The 20,225-nt window shown below is 42.8% G+C and overlaps 1 protein-coding gene and 1 long non-coding RNA gene across 5 annotated transcripts in view; one reads left to right on the forward strand and one right to left on the reverse strand.

Moving 5' to 3' along the window:
* Positions 1 to 20,225, forward strand: part of ARHGAP26 (Rho GTPase activating protein 26) — a 380,547-nt gene that overhangs the window by 324,591 nt on the left and 35,731 nt on the right. Inside the window, exon 21 of one of the 4 annotated variants that reach the window (XM_048489632.1) lies at positions 5,641 to 6,670. The exons of the other annotated variants lie outside the window; for them this stretch is intronic. Coding sequence (XP_048345589.1) covers positions 5,641 to 5,725 — 85 coding nt within the window. The 3' untranslated portion in view covers positions 5,726 to 6,670. Of the gene's footprint in view, positions 1 to 5,640; positions 6,671 to 20,225 lie in introns of those variants that run through there. 4 annotated transcript variants of the gene reach the window in all.
* Positions 8,541 to 19,099, reverse strand: LOC125428951. Its single transcript, XR_007243918.1, has 3 exons — positions 18,934 to 19,099; positions 17,054 to 17,055; positions 8,541 to 8,551 (listed from the first exon to the last, which is right to left on the reverse strand). It is a non-coding gene; the product is annotated as an uncharacterized LOC125428951 (long non-coding RNA).

Consider the following 20,225-nt stretch of genomic DNA (forward strand, 5'->3'; position numbering starts at 1 on the left):
AGAACCCCTGAGTTTGGTAACGTTTGAGTCAGGAGTCAAATTTTATGGGGCCTCATTTTGCTCCATTGGAAGCTGTGTAACATGGATGGGGCACCCTCTTTGAGGACACATAAAATTGGACCTCCTCTGACCCAGTCTTTACCAAACTTGGGGGTTCGTCTAAGGAGAGTCACCAGCAGCTGCACTACAAACTTGGTGCCTCTGCCGCAAAACAAAACAGCAACCCCGCCCCCGAACTCCATAAAGATTCTCCATAGAGTATAATATATCTGAAAAAAATAAATATTCAAGGGAAAAAAACTCAATATCCATATCAGTTTGGGGATTTGAATTTTTCTAGATGTATTGAAATTTTTCTGGTCTATTATACACAAATCTGAAAAATACCAAAAAAAAAAAAGTCTGCAAACCTCCAGCGCTGGCTGTTTTGTGACATCCTATATTCCAGTGGTGGCGAACCTATGGCATGGGTGCCAGAGGTAGCACTCAGAGCCCTCTGTGTGGGCACGCGCGCACACAGAGTTCATCATGTGTGTGGGGGAAAATCCCACACACACACACACATCTAGGCTGGCCTGGGCTGCTGGGCTCGATGTTGGTGCATTGCAGTGAGCAGGGATGACCCAGCTGGCGGGTCTGGTGCCTGTGCTCTGGGTGGCTGCTGCCCGAGAGGGGGGCAGAGGTGGTGGAGATGCTAGAGAGACACAGAGCGACATGCGGGGGACTTGCTGGAGGCTACAGCAGGCTGACCTCTGCTCGAGGGGGTGGGGCAGAGCAGTGGGGCAGCAGCACAGGGCAGACCATCGGGTGCAGGTCGGACCTGCTGGAGGCTGGAGCAGGCTGCCTGCTGCTACTCGAGGGGTTGAACAAACAAAATGTGTGCCTTTCCAATCACCGGGGAAATGCTCAGACCCAATTTTTTTGCCGATCACCTGGGCAGATCAACCCTAGGGAGGAGGAACCGAGATGCATTTAGGATTTTTTTAAAAAGCACACCAAGGTCTTTGCTAGAACTGCTTTTATTTTTCTGTTCCTGTTGCATTTTTGTGGGAAGTCAAGTGCTGTAATGACATGTGAAGGAAAACCTGCAGATCAGATGGCTGCTCCACCAATTTAGCTTTGCTGAAGTTATCCCACCCCTTGCACAGCATTCTTGCTTAGGATTGCCTTCCTTGACTGCCTTTTTACTTCTATTTTGTGGTGGGGAGTTTATTGGGTTTTGGAAAGCAAAATATTTACTTCCCTCTCCCCCCACAACCCTCCCCCTCCCCCCACCAGGCCCCCAGTATGATAATAGTGTAATTATTTCAGGTAGATTATTAGCATTAAACCTAAGACCTAGTTTTGGGGAAGCCGTGTAAGTAACCCTGTTAAGCGCTGTCAAACCCCACTGATTTTCATGGGAAGAACTAAAGTGTGACCCTTTACCTGAGAGTTAGCTCGGTCGCTGGCAATAGAACTTGCTTCTGAGAAAACCCTCCTAGGGTCGTGAAGTGTTGCATGGTTGATTCAAAGCAAAGCCACCACCATCAAGCTTACTCCCGAGTAACGTGTGCCTCGGAGCCAACCATTTTTTCTAAATTAAAACCTAAGAACATAAGAACATAAGAACAAGCCAGCTGGATCAGACCAAAGTCCATCTAGTCCAGCTCTCTGCTACTCGCAGTGGCCCACCAGGTGCCTTTGGGAGCTCACATGTAGGATGTGAAAGCAATGGCCTTCTGTGGTTGTTGCTCCTGATCACCTGGTCTGTTAAGGCATTTGCAATCTCAGATCAAGGAGGATCAAGATAGGTAGCCTTAAATCGACTTCTCCTCCATAAATCTGTCCAAGTCCCTTTTAAAGCTATCCAGGTTAGTGGCCATCACCACCTCCTGTGGCAGCATATTCCAAACACCAATCACACGTTGCGTGAAGAAGTGTTTCCTTTTATTAGTTCTAATTCTTCCCCCCAGCATTTTCAATGGATGCCCCCTGGTTCTAGTATTGTGAGAAAGAGAGAAAAATTTCTCTCTGTCAACATTTTCTACCCCATGCATAATTTTGTAGACTTCAATCATATCCCCCCTCAGCCGCCTCCTCTCCAAACTAAAGAGTCCCAAACGCTGCAGCCTCTCCTCATAGGGAAGGTGCTCCAGTCCCTCAATCATCCTTGTTGCCCTTCTCTGCACTTTTTCTATCTCCTCAATATCCTTTTTGAGATGCGGCGACCAGAACTGGACACAGTACTCCAAGTGCGGCCGCACCAGTGCTTTATATAAGGGCATGACAATCTTTGCAGTTTTATTATCAATTCCTTTTCTAATGATCCCCAGCATAGAGTTTGCCTTTTTTACAGCTGCCATGCATTGAGTTGACATTCCCATGGAACTATCAACTAAGACGCCTAAATCCCTTTCCTGGTCTGTGACTGATAGCACTGACCCCTGTAGCGTGTATGTGAAATTTGGATTTTTTGCCCCTATGTGCATCACTTTACATTTTGCTACATTGAACTGCACTTGCCATTTCTTAGCCCACTCACCTAATTTATCAAGGTCCGCTTGGAGCTCTTCGCAATCCTTTGTGGTTCTCACCACACTACATAATTTGGTATCATCTGCAAACTTGGCCACCACGCTACCCACCCCTACTTCCAGGTCATTTATGAATAGGTTAAAGAGCACTGGTCCCAAAACGGATCCTTGGGGGACACCACTCCCGACATCTTTTCATTGTGAGAACTTCCCATTTACGCCCACTCTTTGTTTCCTGTTTCTCAACCAGTTTTTAATCCATAGGAGGACTTCCCCTCTTATTCCTTGATTGCTGAGTTTTCTCAACAGTCTCTGGTGAGGAACTTTGTCAAAAGCCTTTTGGAAATCCAAGTAGACAATGTCCACCGGTTCACCCCTGTCCACATGCCTGTTTACACCCTCAAAGAACTCTAGTAAGTTTGTAAGACAGGATTTGCCTCTGCAAAAGCCATGCTGACTCTTTCTCAGCAGGTCTTGTTTTTCTACATGTTTTATAATTTTATCTTTAATGATAGATTCTACTAATTTACCAGGAACAGATGTCAAACTGACTGGCCTGTAATTTCCCGGGTCCCCCCTAGACCCTTTCTTAAAGATTGGTGTGACATTGGCCATCTTCCAGTCTTCAGGAAGACCTCAATATTCAAGTTAAATTGCTGTTTTGGCAGTTTGCCAACACAGGTTTTGGGTTGCAAGTAGGTTTTGGGTTGCAAGTAGGTTTTGCCAACACAGGTTTTGGGTTGCAAGTAGGTTTTGGGTTGCAATTTGTGCACTCGGTCTCGAAAAGGTTCGCCATCACTGCTATATTCATTTTCAAAATTAGGGTTACCTTTTGTATAAAAATCTTTGCAGTTTCTAGCACATATAAATGACCTAGATGACCAGCAAATATCAATTGTAAGAAAATAATTGTACTATTCTAGACATTGGTTTCTGAGATTGAGCATTAATAATCTTAGTGCTACCTGGAGATTTTTGTTGAATGGTTCTTCAGAAAAATAATAAGCATAGGACCTGGAAAGACTTGGGGAGGAGGGAAGATCCATGTTCCCGTGTTCTACCAGAGGGGACGAAACTGGGAATGTGAAGTGTGCTGGCTGCCCTTTCCTCACCAAGCTTCTCAATCCACTCCTACCACATGCTGTGGGAGGGGGCGGCAGCAGGTTCAGAATACGATATAAGAGACTTATAGGCCACATGGATCATGAGATATGCTTGTATGAGGGTGCAAAATCAAAACCTATGGTTCTTCATTTGAAGTGGTTTGAGCATAGTTGGACATAAGGATAGTCTCCCATCCACCGGTGCAATATCTGAAGAGTCCGTGCCAATGCCCTGTGACCACTGTTGATGATTATCCTGCTTTTTGTGCCCTACACTGCAAATCTGTTGTTTTGTTGCACAGGCTTTTGCTGTTACTGTTAACTTGGCATGTAGGCTTTGTAAAGCTTTTTCTGTTCTTAATTTCATGTTTATATTTGCCTTTCAACATTCCCTCTCCTTGTTAAACCCGAATTTGAAGCCCAACATTCTAGGGTTTTTTTTAAAAGTTAATTTGCTTCACACAGGAAACATATAACAAGATATTCTTAAGGCATCTTACTTACTGAAGCACTCTGGGTCATAGAATATTTCTTTCAAAGCTACAGATGTATCTTTCAAATGATAGATTTTCTTCACGCCTTCCACTTGAGCTAGATCAGTGTTCTCAGAAATATGTGGGTCTCTGAAACACAGTAGCCTACCATTTGCCCTCCTCAAAATGAATACTGTCATCATTTGAAAGGAGTCTGCTGCTCAGGTATTCAATTATGTATGAATATAAGCAGAGCATTTTTTGCTTTGTTGTTTACAGTGGACCTTCTGTAGGTTGAATACAACGCAGAGCTGCATAGCACCTAGTGCCAATTTGTGTATGGGTCTGGAACCGACGACCTTTTTTTTTAGGAAAGTGATACATACACATATTGATAAAATGAGATAGTAAAATATCTGAAATAGTTGGTTATTCTTATCTGAATACTTAATGTTTACCAACTTTCCATCTACTCAGGAACTAGCTGTCAGATCAGTTGATGAGATGGAAGGGAACATTCTAGCCGTAGTTGAATCCACGTCTACCTGTTGAGTGTTTTAAAAGGGCTGAAAAACTTGACTTATCCGCGAGTATATACGGTAACTGAGAACAAATAAGTCTTCAGCTTATGTTTCTGGCTCATTTTTGTTCTCATTTCTGAAATATCTCCATAAGGTTACTTGTTTTCACCATTTTAATAAGCAAAAAAGTAAGACTGAAAGTTATCACATGACTTCTGCTGAAAACAGAAGTCCAAAATCTTTGTTCTCTCCTTTTCCTGATCATTTCTAAAATAATGCATGCAGTTATTCCATCTTATTCAAGAGTTTTCTCGTCTTCACTTCATTAGGTTCTTCTTGTAGGGGCAAGGAAACTCTAGGCAGATGGCATCCTATGTTTTAAAGATAGGATGAAAATACTTGATTGGAATTACAAATTTCTGGACTTTAGGGAAATATTCTGTGACTCAGAGTCAGTGAGTATCTCATATTCTGGCTACAGAGTTTTGCTCTGTATCTTTTGTCTCGTGCATTGGTTCAAGTATAGTCATTTTATGAATAAATAAAGGTTATTCCTGAATCACCCACCCCAATCAAGAGAATTTATCTACCCTAACCTCCTCTTTTTGGTTTTATCGGCAGCCTTGCAGTTCAATGGGATCAGATTTCTGCATTAGCAGTAGATTTCTTCTAATAGTCCAGAGAGAAAATAGAACCTTTAACTCATGAAGACATCCTGTCTCATTCTGAAAGGAGATCCCAGCTCTTAATTAACTTCATAAATTAGCTGTAGCTATAGTACCCCCACTTTACCACCAAATGGAGGTAACATAATCTCTCTGATCCTTTCTGCCATTGTAATGGATCCCAAACATCAATTAATGTCTCCTTGAGCCCTTTCCATTTGGGAGCATTATGGTCATGAACAATCTAATGTGCAGACTCAGTTCACAAAGGAGTGCTAAGCTGTGAAATTATCAATAGGCTAAGAATTATAGCAGGTTGTTTTCCTTGTTATGCTCTATTTTTCCCCATTCTCATATTTTAGAGCTCTCCCTGCTCCAGCTGAGGCCTCTGAAGATGCGCCTACTTTGAATCAACCATCTGGGGAAGGTGGCGACATTGACAAGTGATGTTGATTTTACCTGCTACTTTTGAAGGGGGCTTTGTTTCCTGGGAATTGTACCCTGTCCATGTGACATTAAGCTCATACCAGCTTAATACACAAGCTCACACCTCATCGCTTTATATATTAAACAGTCCTTTAAGTTTTTCTATTTCTTTCTCCTTTTGCCTCTAATATACATGAAAGAGGCTGCTTATTGTACATTTTAAAACTGGACTCTACATCAAGCAAGTTAATGTCATAATATAATTTGAAACAAGATGGAAAAGCAAGCAAATAAAATTGTGAAATAGCTTTTTCTTACCAGTAACTTTGTTTGCTTCCACCCCGGCAATTTTTATATGCATCCTGTACATCCACCCACTGTAGACATCATGATTGCCTGATAGAAGATCTACCAGTGAATAGCTGTTAAGGATTTACTGTGCAGTCCTAAGCACAGGTACACCTTTCTAAGTCACGGAATGTGCTTGGTACTGCCCTGTAAATTTGTAAAAGGTATTTTGGGTAAATTACTGACTATGCTTACTATATACATTAAGATAGGATAATGTGCTTATTTTTTCCAAAGTATCATGTGCTACAATTTTGGAGACAGGCATAAAAAAAAAAAGATGTAAACATTATTCAGTAAGATAACAAGTCCAGGGTAGCATAGGTTTTTGGCCAAGATATATACAGACAACCAACATTAAATTGGTGTATTGATAGTGTCAAAAAAGAAAAAATGCAATAAAAGCCTCGTTTGGTATCACTGTCTTTTGTCTTTCTCCCTTTCAAAATGTCTAATTTTGTGCACACAAGCTGAGATTGGCTGTGTACCTGAATGTCAACAACGAGAGCAGATGAGTGTGTGTCCATTACAAGAGACAGTTGTGTGCCACTTGTTCTCTAGTTGTCTGTATAATATAGTCTAGGTCTAGGGAGTCCTAAAATTGGGGTCTGCTCAAGGCATGGAAGCAGCTAGTGCATCTCCAATTACCACCATCAGATCACTTTGTTCTGAAGTACCCCTGTTCATTTTAAGGGCAAGGTTTGGGAATTTTGGTTGGAAGGGATGGCTTTCTGTATTGAAAACAGCAAAGGCATACCTAGAATACAGGCAATTTGCTTGGCTGTGCTTTTTCCCATTTTTAAACTTTAATTTTTAAAAAACAAGAATATATGTAAATGCCAATACCTAGCATCTTGTATTAAAGAATCTTCAGTGGACATTTTCCAATCAAACTATTTCAGAAGCTCTATGCTATGCCATAATATATTGCATCTTCAAGGAAAAAATACTTTTGCACTTATATAATACAGTAGCAGTTCAAGTTGCTTACACCTGGGGATAACTATTTCAGAATAAAATAATAATGAACTAAGGGCACATAATAATGAACTAAGATAATAATGAACTAAGTGTTGTTGAGCATTGGGAATGCCCATCAAAAGGATATGTGGAGTACATTATTTATAATCCATAAAAACAAAAAATACGTAAAAATTTCTTCTCATTAACTGAGAATTAAAGGCTAACACACTTGCAAACAAAATTTCACATTAGACCAGTGAGGTACTTGTTATATCCTATAGTCAATCAATCAATCAATTTATTACCATCAACGACCAGTACGAATAAACAATAATCTATGTTACAGTCATTTATCTGTATCAGCAAAAATACAATGTATACAAAGATTAAAACTGTAACTTCAAAAAGAATACTTCCTAAAAGTGCTATATAAAATTCCTTCTTTCTAGGTAAAAAACCCATCCAGCACTGCATAAAATTATAATATGTTTGGATGGCACACCACGCCTTAATATTTGTCCACTTACTGTTTCCTTCTAAGTTTGCACATTATTAAACAGAACTGCACTATTACGCTTGTAACTCTGCGATCCCTACCCATTAGCATGTATTCCAGTTTGCCTTTTTCAGTCATATCAGCTAAATTGGCCAACACTGAATCAAGAAGTTCCTCATGAGGCTTTTTGTAAAAAGGTCATCTAAAAAACATATGCTCTAAAGTATCGATTTCTTCCAAAAAGCAGGAGCATAACTTCTTTTCAAATGGGATTTTCTTGAATCTGCCCTGTTGCAGAGGAGGGTAGGGAATTGCGTCTAGCTAAAGTGAATGTTCTTAGTTTACTGAAGTCTAGAAAGTAAAAGTAAAGTGGTGTATTTACCTGGTATCTAGCATTGTCTGGTGCTAAGAGTTCAGGAGAACTCGTGAGATCAGCTTGTCTCCTTAGATTGAAAATTCTGTTATTCTATAGTCTAATAGTGAGTTCAGCCAAATCTGAGGATCCTTAAAGGTGATGACTGGAAACATGAATAGACAAGACAGGTCTTTCTAAAAACCTGAAAAATGTTTGAAGAAAAATCTGAAACTTAAACAAATACATGGGGGAGGATTAAAACAACCATAAGTGATAAAAAGGAGCTCTTGTTGCTTTAAGAAATGAAAGTCATCAGTGGCAGTCCACCATGGAAGCTTACTAAGTGATGTTGTGCCAACCACAAACTTTCAGCCTAACCTACCTTACAGCACTGGCGTAATGCCCATTGGGCAAGTTGGGCCGCTGCCCAGGGCATCACCTTGTGGGGGGCATCAAAATGCTGTGTACGTTTTTGGGTATTTTTAGTGGTTTTCCATTTTTGGCCTGCAGGGGGCGCAGTTTCTAGGCTAGCAGCACCAAAATTTCAGCATATCATCAGGAGACTGTCCTTATGCTACCCCCCATGTTTGGTGAGGTTTGGTTCAGGGAGTCCAAAGTTATGGACTCCCAAAGGGGGTGCCCCTATCCCCCACTGTTTCCAATGGGAGCTAATAGGAGATGGGGGCTACAGTTTTGAGGGTCCATAAATTTGGCTCCCCTGAACCAAACTGCACCAAAACTGGGAGGTATCATCAGGGCAGTCTCCTGATGGGACTCTGAAAGTTTTGAGACTGTGCCTTCAGAAATGTGCCCCCCCCCAGCCTGCAACCCCCATTGACAGCAATGCAGAAAACTCAATGCAGAACAAAGATTCTTGGGCAAATTTCAGGATGTTCTTGCAGGGAGAGCATTCTTGGACGTATCAGTACCAAAATTTCAGGGTATTATCTGGAAACTGTCATGATGGCACGCCCAAGGTTTGGTGCAGTTTGGTTCAGGGGGTCCAAAGTTATGGACCCTCAAAAGGGTAGCCCCATTTCCTTAGCAAAGAATGTGGGATGGGGTACCCCCTTTGAGGGTCCATAACTTTGGACCCCCTGAACCAAACTGCACCAAACTTGGGGGGTCCCATCAGGACAGTTTCCAGATGATACCCTGAACTTTTGGTGCGGATACATCCAAAAATGTGTCCCCTTCAGGAACATCCCAGAAATTTGCCCAAGAATCTTTGTTCTGCATTGAGTTTTCTGCATTGCAGTCAATGGGGGTTGCAGGCTGGGGGGCACATTTCTGAAGGCACTGTCTCAAAACTTTCAGGGTCTCATCAGAAGTCTGCCCTGATGATACCCCCCTGGTTTGGTGCAGTTTGGTTCAGGGGGGCCAAAGTTATGGACCCTCAAAACTGTAGCCCCCCTCTCCTATTAGCTCCCATTGCAAGCCTTTATTGGCATAGACAACAGTACAACAATAATAAAAATGGATTAAAAAGCATATACAATACAGGAAATAAATGTTAGGTTGAAGGAAATCTACTGGCGTTTAGTAATTTCCAGGAGAAAGTCTGCCACTATCATACAGAGAGAAGGAGCAGGATTGTCCAACAAGTAGTGTAATCTAATTAAAACGGGGAGATCTGGTAAATGTAAAGGAGTAAGATTCACATACTTGGATCTGATTTCCTTGAATCTGAGGCAGTGTAGTAATTGGTGGACCAGAGATTCAACTGAGCAACCATTACATGGGCACAATCTTTTAGCCTTTTCTTGCTTATTAAATCTGCCGTGTAACAAGGCAGAAGGCATAACATTAAACCTGGCGAGCATTATGGCTCTCCTTTGAGCAGGGTTTATTAAACAATACAGGTAGTGTGCCAAGTGGCCCCATTCAAATGGGAGAGAAAAATACAGGGGGGAGCATGTTTTCTTGGCTGCGGTGATTAGGGTGGAGAACTCTCTATCCAATAGTTGACCTTTTAATTTTCTATAAGCTCCTGAATAGGACAAAGGGCAAACTGAATCCACTGACAGTCCAATAGAGGCCATTTTTTCTTCAATTATGGAAAACCAGGGGTTGGAATGGGTTTCAGAGAGCAGACGGTGGACCAGGGAATTACAGTCCGAGAGAAAATGAATTTGCAGCCAGAATCTAAAAGCCCTCAGCCAAGCGGCTGATTCCAAGGAGTTTTGATCTAACTCCAGACAAAGGGCTGCATAGGGCATGCAATTTCGGGATTAGCTCCCATTGGAAACAATGGGGGATGGGGCACCCCCTTTGGGAGTCCATAACTTTGGACTTCTTGAACCAAACCTCACCAAACTTGGGGGGTAGCATAAGGACAGTCTCCTGATGATACGCTGAAATTTTAGTGCTGATATGTCTAAAAATGCACCCCCTGCACACCAATGTCCTGGTGCAAAAATGTTTTGGTCATGGTGGAGTAGCCGCCCATGGGGGGGGGGGCATCCAACTCAGGTTTTGCCCAGGGCTACAGTTTGCCTCGTTACGCCCCTGCCTTTCAGGGTTGTTGTGAGGATAAAAAAGAAAATAGAATGATGTAAGCTGCTTTAATCTCCACTGTAGAGAAAGGCAGGGTATAAATGAAGGAAAAAATAATAAATATAGCTGAAGATGGGAGGCAGATAGAAGGTAGGTTGGTAAATGTCTGAGAAGAAAAGAATGAGGCAGGGAAAGGAGAGAGACTACAAAGGGTTGTCAGGTGGAGGGACAAGGGAAATAATGTGGGGAGGGGGATACAGGAGGAAGTGATGTGCTGCCCCACAAGTCCTTGAGAATTTCCTACCAAGCATGTGGTTCACATCCAGCACCTGTCACCACACAATTGGGCCACAGTTTTCCTATGCAGTGGTTGGAGGAGAGAAACTGAAAACAGGACAGATAAAGATAGGCTTGTTGTTAGGTGGGAAAGAGTGAAGGAAGCAGGGAAAGGGGGAGACTGTTTTACTTTCATATTCTTTGTTTCTAACTAAAATGTAACCAATGTGTGTTTGTGTGTGTTAATTAAGTATTTAGGTAATAACAATAGTTAATACAAAAGGTAGTAGCTAATACAAAATAGAGAACAATGTAGTCTTTGAAAGGCTCTTCTTAATATTGATTTGTAATTTTTCCAGTTCAGTGCAGGACTCCCCCTAAATTATGTTGGTTTGTAAAATAAACCTTGCCAATCTAAAACTGCTTAATAAACAACATGCTTGGATTTGTAGTATCCAAAGGCTACATTTCTTCACAAACCTTCAGAACAGCATTTTGTGCTTTTTAGCAATTAGGTCCCTGGCAAGTTTCTAATGTAGCCTCTCTTGGCACAGATTGAATACACCCTAACAGAATACTTTGCCAGCTTTCCATTGTGTTACTCTGCTTGCCCTAAGAAATGCACTTGCTGCTTTCATTCCCATTTGGGATTCTGAGATCCTGAGAATGGGGGGGAAGTACACTTCTTGGGTACAGAGAAATAGCTAGTCAGATAAGCCACCCACAAAGATGCCCCCCCTGTTTTCTGCTTATGTGATGATAGAAAGGAAGCACATGGTTTTCCACAGCAAGAGTGACAAAAGACATGTGGAGATCACCCTTGAATCTAGATTTGTTGGGTCACTCCCAAGACATCATCCTGTGTTCAAACTTGCCCCACAGATCCTCTGCAACATAAGAGGCAAATTAGGCTTGAATGGGCTCTCTGTGCTTCCCACACACTGGTTCTGTGCAACAGTCTAAAAGGAGGACTTCATCAACTTAATAGATGAGTCTTTATTATTTTCAGTTGGGTTCTTAGCCCAAAAACAATGTGTATATTAGATAAATCCCTTTATTGAATGCTTTCTAGAGATAGAGTTATCCTTTCCTTCAACTTTCAGGTATTCTGCTTGAAGACTAAAAGGACTACTGGAGCCTGTTATTGACCTAGTGTGGTTGAAGTGTCACTCTAGGATCTTGAAGGGCTGCCAGCTCCGGGATGAGAAATACCTGGGGATTTTGAGGATAGAGCCTGAAGAGGGAAGGGTTTGGGGAAGGAAGTGACTTCAATCCTAAACAATAAATGGCTGAGAAATCGAATGTCGTGATGACGAACCCTTCACCAGTGGGGTAGCAGGGCTCATGAAGTGCTCCCCCATTGCTGGCTGACATTTGATTCCCTCCTGACCACAGAGCACACCACTGCTCTGTGGGTCCCCAGAAGCTCTCCTGCTTCCCCCCACCCCCAACAGCCAGCCCGGACCCACATAACAGCTGATCTATGGGCTCAGCAAAGCCCTCCTACCTACCTCTCATCCCCAGCAGGCCCCCAGAAGCCTTCCCCCACACCCAACACCCAGCCTGGGTCCATAGAATAACTGCCATGAGGACCAGGCAAACCCTTCCCACCTGACCCCCTGACCCCCAACACCCAGCCTGGTTCACAGAACAACTGATCCACAGGCCTAGCAAAGACTGCCCATCCCCCCAACACTCAGGCTGGGCCCATGGAACATCTGATCTGCAAGCCCTGCAAAGCCCTCCTGCCTCCCACCCCCATCACTCAGTCTGGGCTCACGGAACAGTTGATCCATGGGCCTGGATACCCCTCCCCCACCATCCGAATTCCATTCTCCCCCCACCATACACCACACCTTCTAAACCTCCCCCACCTGGAAAGACCCCAGAACTCAGGGACAAGTTTATAATATCCATCTTTCATCTGGAGATCAGTTGTAATTCCAGAAGATCTCCATCTACCACCCAGAGGCAGGTGTGTAGCTACAGAAAAAAGCGCTCTTGGCAAGCTTTGCTGTCTTTGTGCCCCACTCCTGATCAGCTTTCCAATGCCGCTGCAAGGGCTTTCTCCCAAGGGTCCAGAAAGTGGGCAGAGTGAGACAAGGCAAGGTGCATGAATGGCATGACTGTGGCAGTAAGGCAGTCGGGGATGGTGCCCCCCCTTCAAATGGCTTCCCGGGCAAGTGCAATATCTGCCATATCTTAAATAAGCCACTGCTTGGAGGTTGGCAAACCTAAGATCTGGGAGACCCTGCTAGTAATATTCAGTAGTCCGTTTCATGTTTTGCATGAGTTCCAGAACACTAAAATCTGGAAGACTTTCAGTTTGCCATATGTCTTGAGATAAGCTGGCTACACTAACCGGTATGAAGGACTTGGGTAGCCCTTGTTTGCCTGTATTCATTTTCTCCTGGATAAACACTATATGTTGATTTGAAAGTCCATCACCATCTTCCTGTATGATTGAAGCATTTTACATAGGCCTGAATGCCCCCCTCCGCCATGCCAGTTTGCTGTATGACCAGGGTCCAATCACAGTCTCTCAGCCTAAACTACCTCTCACCTATTGTGAAGATAAAATGGAGGAGAGGAGAATGTAAGCGGCCTTGGGTTCCCATTGGGGAGAAAGCCAGATTGTAAATGAAGTAAATGAGTAAAAAATAATCTGAGTAGATCAATCTCTTTGATGGGAATGGGGTTTATGCTAAACGATACTAAGTCAGCCCATACAATGCTTAAATTACATGTTTTCCTGCTGAAATATTAGTGCATATTCCACTGTGCAAAGTTGTCCTTCATCTAGACCTTACTTTGTTCTTAAAATACTCTTGTGTTCTCTCGCCACAAGAATTAACGCTAATTTCTGTCTTGGTCCCTTTTAGCACCTGAAAAGGAAATGCCCCAGTGTGGATGTAAAGAAAGCTCCTTGTCACCAGTCTTCTCTGGCATTAAAAAAAAAAGTTCAAATGTTTCAGTTCAGAAATATCTGCAGCCCCCTTTGAGGAAAGAAATGACTCATTTGAGCAGAAGCGTCTGCCTCATCAGTATTCTGGAGCAGATTGCCATTGAAGGACCTTGACTGCCTAAATGATTTTATAGAGAGTTGCTGTAGTCATCAGTAGCAACAACTTTAGGCCAAAATCTTGACGGAGATGGTATTTTATATACGTGCATGGTGTAGAGCTGTGACCATTTTGAAATATTTGCCAATGAACTATTACCCTTTAAACTGAAAGGAAAAAAAGAATAGAATTTCTTTTCAAGGCCTGCTAGGAGTAATTATTTACATGTGCAAATGGATCTTGTCTACTTTTATGAAACGTAATTTTCAATTTAAATGTAGTGACAGGAAGACATGGAAAGTTGGGCTAGAGTATAGAAAATCAGTTTTCAGTTCCATTACTGCGTAAAGCAGTTCCTTCTACATAACTACTTGATTATTATTTTCTAAGCAAACTGATTGCCACATTGGTTGCTCATCAGTAAACTTAGGATGGTTTAGTTCAGCATGCTTTGCAAAATAAGCACCACCTTTTATAGTCCTGGAAATACTTGCAAAACAGATACAAACATAAAGATGTTTTAGGTTAAAAAATTTACTACACATGAGGTAAGCAAAAATTTGCTACACATGAGGTAAGCAAAGATGAGGGCTTTTGATCTCATGTTTCGGCATGCGTGTGAAAATATTGCCAAATTTTATGCTCTTTTTGACTGTAGCATAGGCCTGGTTTTATTATGTTACTTTGCTATTGACTTGTACAAGTAGAGGTCAGTTATATTAACATTCATGGTCTGTTTGCTCAGGCATTATAGCCTGTAGTGTGCATGATTCTGTTCTCAAACTGTAGGATATTTTTGGCTGCTGACTCATAGAATTCCCTCTTCCCAGTGCTTGCCATTCAAGTGATGTTAATATCCCAGCCCAACCATTCTAATTTTGGCATCCTTTTTTGTATCCTGTTTCTGGCATTTTTGTGCCAAAAGTAATCTTTTTCTTTCTGATTTCCTACTGTGCTTCACAAAGGAAGTGTCTCCTTAAAAAGTGGATAATGCAAGACAGAACAGAGTCTGCTTAACTTTTCCGAACATGCAATAAAAATGTACAGTATCATAAGCAATGTTGACACAAGTCCTTTTGGTATCTTTGTTGCTTTGTTGAATGAGACATTCTCATTCAGGTGATTCCTTTCTTTCTCCCAGAATACAAATGGATCTTAACTAATTCTAAACTGATCAACTCACTTCAACAGAATAGTAAAAAAAACCCCCAACAATTTGGACAACATTAACAAAGCATTGCAGTGGAAAGGTTGAAAAGGGAGAATGCTGTGAGATGCATTAACAATTATACAAACAATTATACAAAGGGAGAATGCTGTGAGATGCATTAACAGTTATACAAATGATAGGATAACATTTGTACAGAAGTTTGAATGCTTGATTAACTGCATTATAGACCTACTACGTAGTAGCCTGATAATTCATAATGTCCTACCAAGTGATAAAGAGAGTTTCACCATACTTTTTCCCTGATTGAGAATCCAAGGGAGACACAGGAGATTGTAGATACATTTGCTATCTGCATGCATAGAACCTATGCAGAGAGCGTGGCACAAGGGTAATCTCTATGTTCATACATCCAAGGCCCTGGTTCTGAAGGATGAGCAGTAGCCTTGGTAAAATGCAGGAAAAAATATGTTTTTATGCCAAATGTATCTGTCCTTTAATCCCATTTAGAGAATATTAACTATCCGTGTCTTATAACACAGGTATATGTTAAAAGAAATGCAGTGGTCCCACAATAAGAGTCTGCTGGTCACTGAAATGACCAGCAGTGTACTTCGATAAGAATGCTTTCTCTAGAAAGAACCAGGGTTGCAGTTCAAGTCTCTATATGTATGTCCCCCTGGCAAATATTAGTTAGCTTCATGTTAGAAGCAGCTTTTTTAATATAATGAAGATACTGTCTACAATTTGCAGTGAGTGGAAACAATAATATCGATAGGGCAGTTATAAGAATTACAGAGATAAGAATGTATGTGAAGCTCTTCTGAAAGGTGTTATACTTAGAATAATTAATACCATACATATTATCATTACTGTAGTTCCTGCTTTACACATTGTTCGCTTCTAACTGAGAAAGAACTGCTTTTAGTTCAGCCAACGAGTTTATAAAAACTGGAGTATTTACTTGCCATTATTTCAGCTTTCTCTGTAGAATTCCTTAGGTCAGAACAGTAATGTAAGACTGTTCAAAAGACTATCCACCCCCTTTACCAAGTTATGTACACTGTACTCAGGAGTTCCTGCTGTCCTCAGATATCCTGTGAGGCAATTGTGTATTTTAAACATCAACCTGAACTAACAGGTTCTGTAGGACACTAGAGCGCCAGCAAACACATTGCTTTATCATGTGTCCTGGCTGTCAAGAGGTATCTGCGTGTCTACAAGGGTTCCTCTTCCAGCCTGCTGCTGCCCTTGTGCATCCCTTCTTGTTCTACACAGAGTGGGGAGTGACAACCAACTATCAGTTTTCCCAGTGAGGATTCATGCATATTCTTTTCTGAACTTCTGTCTTCGGGAGCATGTGTGTGGTGAACAGGGAAGAAAACTAAGCAGAGACCCTCAGCTTTCCAAACAACCGATAGTTGATAAGGCAAAAGCCGGAAGGTCTTGTTCAAAAAAGGAAATGCATACTTGTGTAGAAGTGTCATGTTATTTCCATTAGAGGGCAGAAATATGCCTATGTACATGTTAAAGAAAATATGTGTGCATGCATCTTTTCCTTGTGCATATCTATCTTATGGGGGAGGCATTGAGAAACCTATGTCAACATGCTAGGATAAAAGTTATACATTATTCATATCTAGGCACATTATGTCAAGACTTACAAGCAGAGGGACACACAAGGACTGATCCGGGAACTTCTCATTTTTCTCTCCCCACTGTTTCCTCCCCCCCTCCCCGAAAGCCCCCATAGTGTCTTTTCTTTCCCTTCTCTTTTCTCTCCTTCTCACTCACCAGCAAACCTACCGTTATCTCCCTGCCACGGTCAGGTTCAGCATTCCTGTCTTCCCTTCCCCTGGAAGCCTCTGGAAAAACTATGGTACATTTATAGGCATTGGGACAGGGCCAAAGGGGGTGGGAGCCCCAGGCGCCACTTCCATGGGTCACACAGGGGGCACATTTGGCTGCCTGCCCCCTCCTCCCTGGAGCAAGGTGAAGAGTTGGGGCCCTGCTGCTAGATTGAGGCCTACCCCAGGCTGGAGGGTGGAAGCAGTGGAGCCCCCAGGTGATTGGGCATGCTGCCCCTTTGCAGGTGGTAGTTGGCTCAGGGGAGGTCCATGCTAATGAGACAGCAGCTTAATGGGTCTGACCAGCCTAGTTCACCGGCCGGCCTGCCATGCTGCACTTCTTTCTAGTCAAGAAAGCTGGAGTGCCCAGGTGGGAAGGAAAGGCCAGGCCAGGTGTGCTTTTTGCCCATCCCTTCCTTGATCTCTTCCTTCTCCCCTCACACATGTGCCTGGTCCTTCCGGGGTGTTTCTTTGGGGACATGCAAAGCCTCCCTGTCCAGCTGCTCTTCCAGGCACCCGAAGCAGCATCTTGGGGTCAGGAACCCACCTAGAAGATGTGGCGAGGCAGCTCTGAACTGGCCAGCTGCATACCACTTGCTGGGTTCACCCGGCAGACTTTGCAGGCATGCCCATTCTGCTATTTCATGCGATGTATGGGAGATAGGGGGCTAATTCACAACTAGCCAGCTCTGACTGGGCCTGGCACATTTGCCTCCTTTCATGTGCACCTCTTTGCACGTTGCCTTCTCTGACTGCATGACTACCCAAAACCAGGAGCTGCCTTCAGGTTGGCTGAAAGCCTGTCTCCACCTCCCTCAAGAAGTTCTTCAGAGAAAGAAGTGTAAAAGGCTCAGCTATGCAGTTTGACCATCAAAAGGCCCCTGTGCCAGCATGGAAAATGAAAGGAAGTCTAGATGAAGAGTTGGATCCTTTGACTCCCTTTTGCTCAGATGCAAACCATCCTTCAGGCCAGGAGGACTTCCTCCAGCAGAGAAGGACTGTTACTGATGGAGAGAAGTCTTTCCGTGCTGGAGGAACTCTTACCCAAAAGGAGTCCTGAGTCCTGGGCCAGCCTGCCTTCTGCACAGTGCTGATGGGTTCAGGGGCTACCCCACTGGCTTGAAAAACCTCCCCCTGTCATCTGGTTTTCAACCTGTTTTTGAGGCAAGGGGGCAGAGGGGAACCTAGGATTGCTCATTTAGCAAAATAATAATTTTGAATCTCAAAAGTTAGAATAATTCACTTGTTTTTTAAAGCAACGCTATTGGACCATTACCCTCCCTTGGATGGCCCAATTTCGCCCAACCTCATCAGATTTCAGAAGCTAAGTAGGGTCAGCCCTGTTTAATAACTGAATGAGAGACCACTAAGATATCCACTTTTGTTAGTGTTTTGCCTTGAAATTCCTACAGAGTATACCCTTTTCAACACCACATCAAGTGTAGTGTCTTGAAAGAAAGCTAGCCTTGTCCTCCCCCCTTCCTCCTCACATAACTGCTGGGAAATCTCATGTTGTGGGTGTCATCAGGGGTTCACCTGAGGACTGAGATATTCAGCAGACCATAATTTTCAGTAGACCATAATATTCAGCAGACCATTCAGCAGAGTCTGCCAGCAGTGCACAGGCACCTTCCAGAAGACTTGCATGGATTCATAGTTGATGGTACAAGGATTCTCTCGAGGCAGAAAGTGTGTGAGTTAATCTGCCTGCCTTGGAGACAGGGGTGGTGCTAAAAGTGTTTGTGGAGGGTGCAATTTCAATGCTTGACCCAGGCGCCATTTTCTGTATCTACGCTCCTGGGCCCAGTTGCACAGTGTTAGATGCTGGGCCAGGGCCAGTTTCTCAGTGGGGAACCTGAAAGGGCTTGCGGGAGACACATCATTTTTTGTCCTGTAGACACTTGCCCACACAATTATTGTAGCTTTGCACCGGGACCGCATTACCCCATATGTCCCAGCTCGGCCTCTGCGCTCGGCAGAGGCCAATTTACTGGAGATCCCTGGCCCCTCAATGATGCGGCTGGCCTCCACTCGGGCCAGGGCCTTTACGGCTCTGGCCCCTGCCTGGTGGAACACTCTTCCTCCAACTGTCCGGGCCCTGCGGGACCTTGGGGATTTCCGCAGGGCCTGCAAGACCGAGTTGTTCCACCGGGCTTTTGGAGAAACCAGCCGCTGAGTGCCCCCTCCCCCCTCCCTAGGTTGGAATCCCAATGCCAACGGGATCCATTATTGAGATCTATGGTCCCCTTATACCACCGGGACCATTACCCCCACTTGCTAAAGGGACTAGATCTAGATAGGACGCCATCTTGATATATTATAACTGCTGTTTTATTGTAATTTATGGATGTTTATGATGTTTTTATGTGATTTTATGATGTACACCGCCCAGAGCCCTTCGGGGATTGGGCGGTATATTAAGTCAAATAAATAATAATAATAATAATAATAATAATAATAATAATAATAATAATAATAATAATAATAATAATAATAATAATAATAATAATAGCTGTCCTTTTATAAAGTTTTGAGGATTTTATTGTTGTTTTAATTGTGTTTTTGTTGTATAGCTGCCCTGAGCCCTTCAGGGATGGGTGGGGTAAAAATCCAATAAATAAATAAATATACCCACTTTCCCCTGCATCTGTCTCTTCTTCCCACCCACCCATCCACCAACCTGCCACCCATCCACCCACCTGCTTGGTGAGCTTCCACAGCAGATTGGTGATTTGAACCCGGGGCTCCCAGATTCTAGTCTGCAACTCTAACCACTACACAACACTGGCTTTTGTGGGGTGGCTACTTTTGATCAATAAAGAGCATATGGGCTTGGGCATTCATGCAAGTCATGTGGTAGCAAGTCACCTGGAGATTGGCGTCCAGCCTGGCTATGATGAATCCTCCCTCAAAGTTCAAAACACTCCAAAAGAGGCCTCAACCTTTTATTGACAGAAATAAAGACTTGAAGGTTGGCAATTCTATGTGTTTGCCTAGCATCAGTCATTAAGGGCATTTGTTTCTTAAAGCTGTAGGCACTGCTTTTAATATTTAGGTAGGGGCGTGTTTAACCCCTCCATTGTGTTGGTGGTTGGTTGGTTTTTTTACTTCAGATTTTAATGCAAAGCTGGAATGTTTTTTTCAAATTGGTAGAAAGAATTATCTTGTCTGTTTATGGCTATAGTATCTAGATTTAAGTATCCACAGATTTTATCATAGAATCAGATACAATGATTCTGACTTTAAAATGAAAATATGCTCAGTTCAGAAAAGGGATTTTGTTTTTAAGAAAATGGAAAAATCAGAGCTAGTCGGCCATTTTTAATTATAGCTATTTTTAGCAAAATAGGGGAGATGGGATTTTATAAAAGATTTCTACAGCATATTCCCTTGACTTTTGTGTGTCATTTCCATGGCAATTCTGATGCACACACACAAAATATTTACAAAAATACAAGCTTTATACTTCTGAATTATCTGTTGCTGTGGAGGTGCACAATGAGGAAGAGC

This window comes from Sphaerodactylus townsendi, linkage group LG03, assembly GCF_021028975.2.
Source record: "Sphaerodactylus townsendi isolate TG3544 linkage group LG03, MPM_Stown_v2.3, whole genome shotgun sequence".
Lineage (NCBI taxonomy): Eukaryota > Metazoa > Chordata > Lepidosauria > Squamata > Sphaerodactylidae > Sphaerodactylus > Sphaerodactylus townsendi.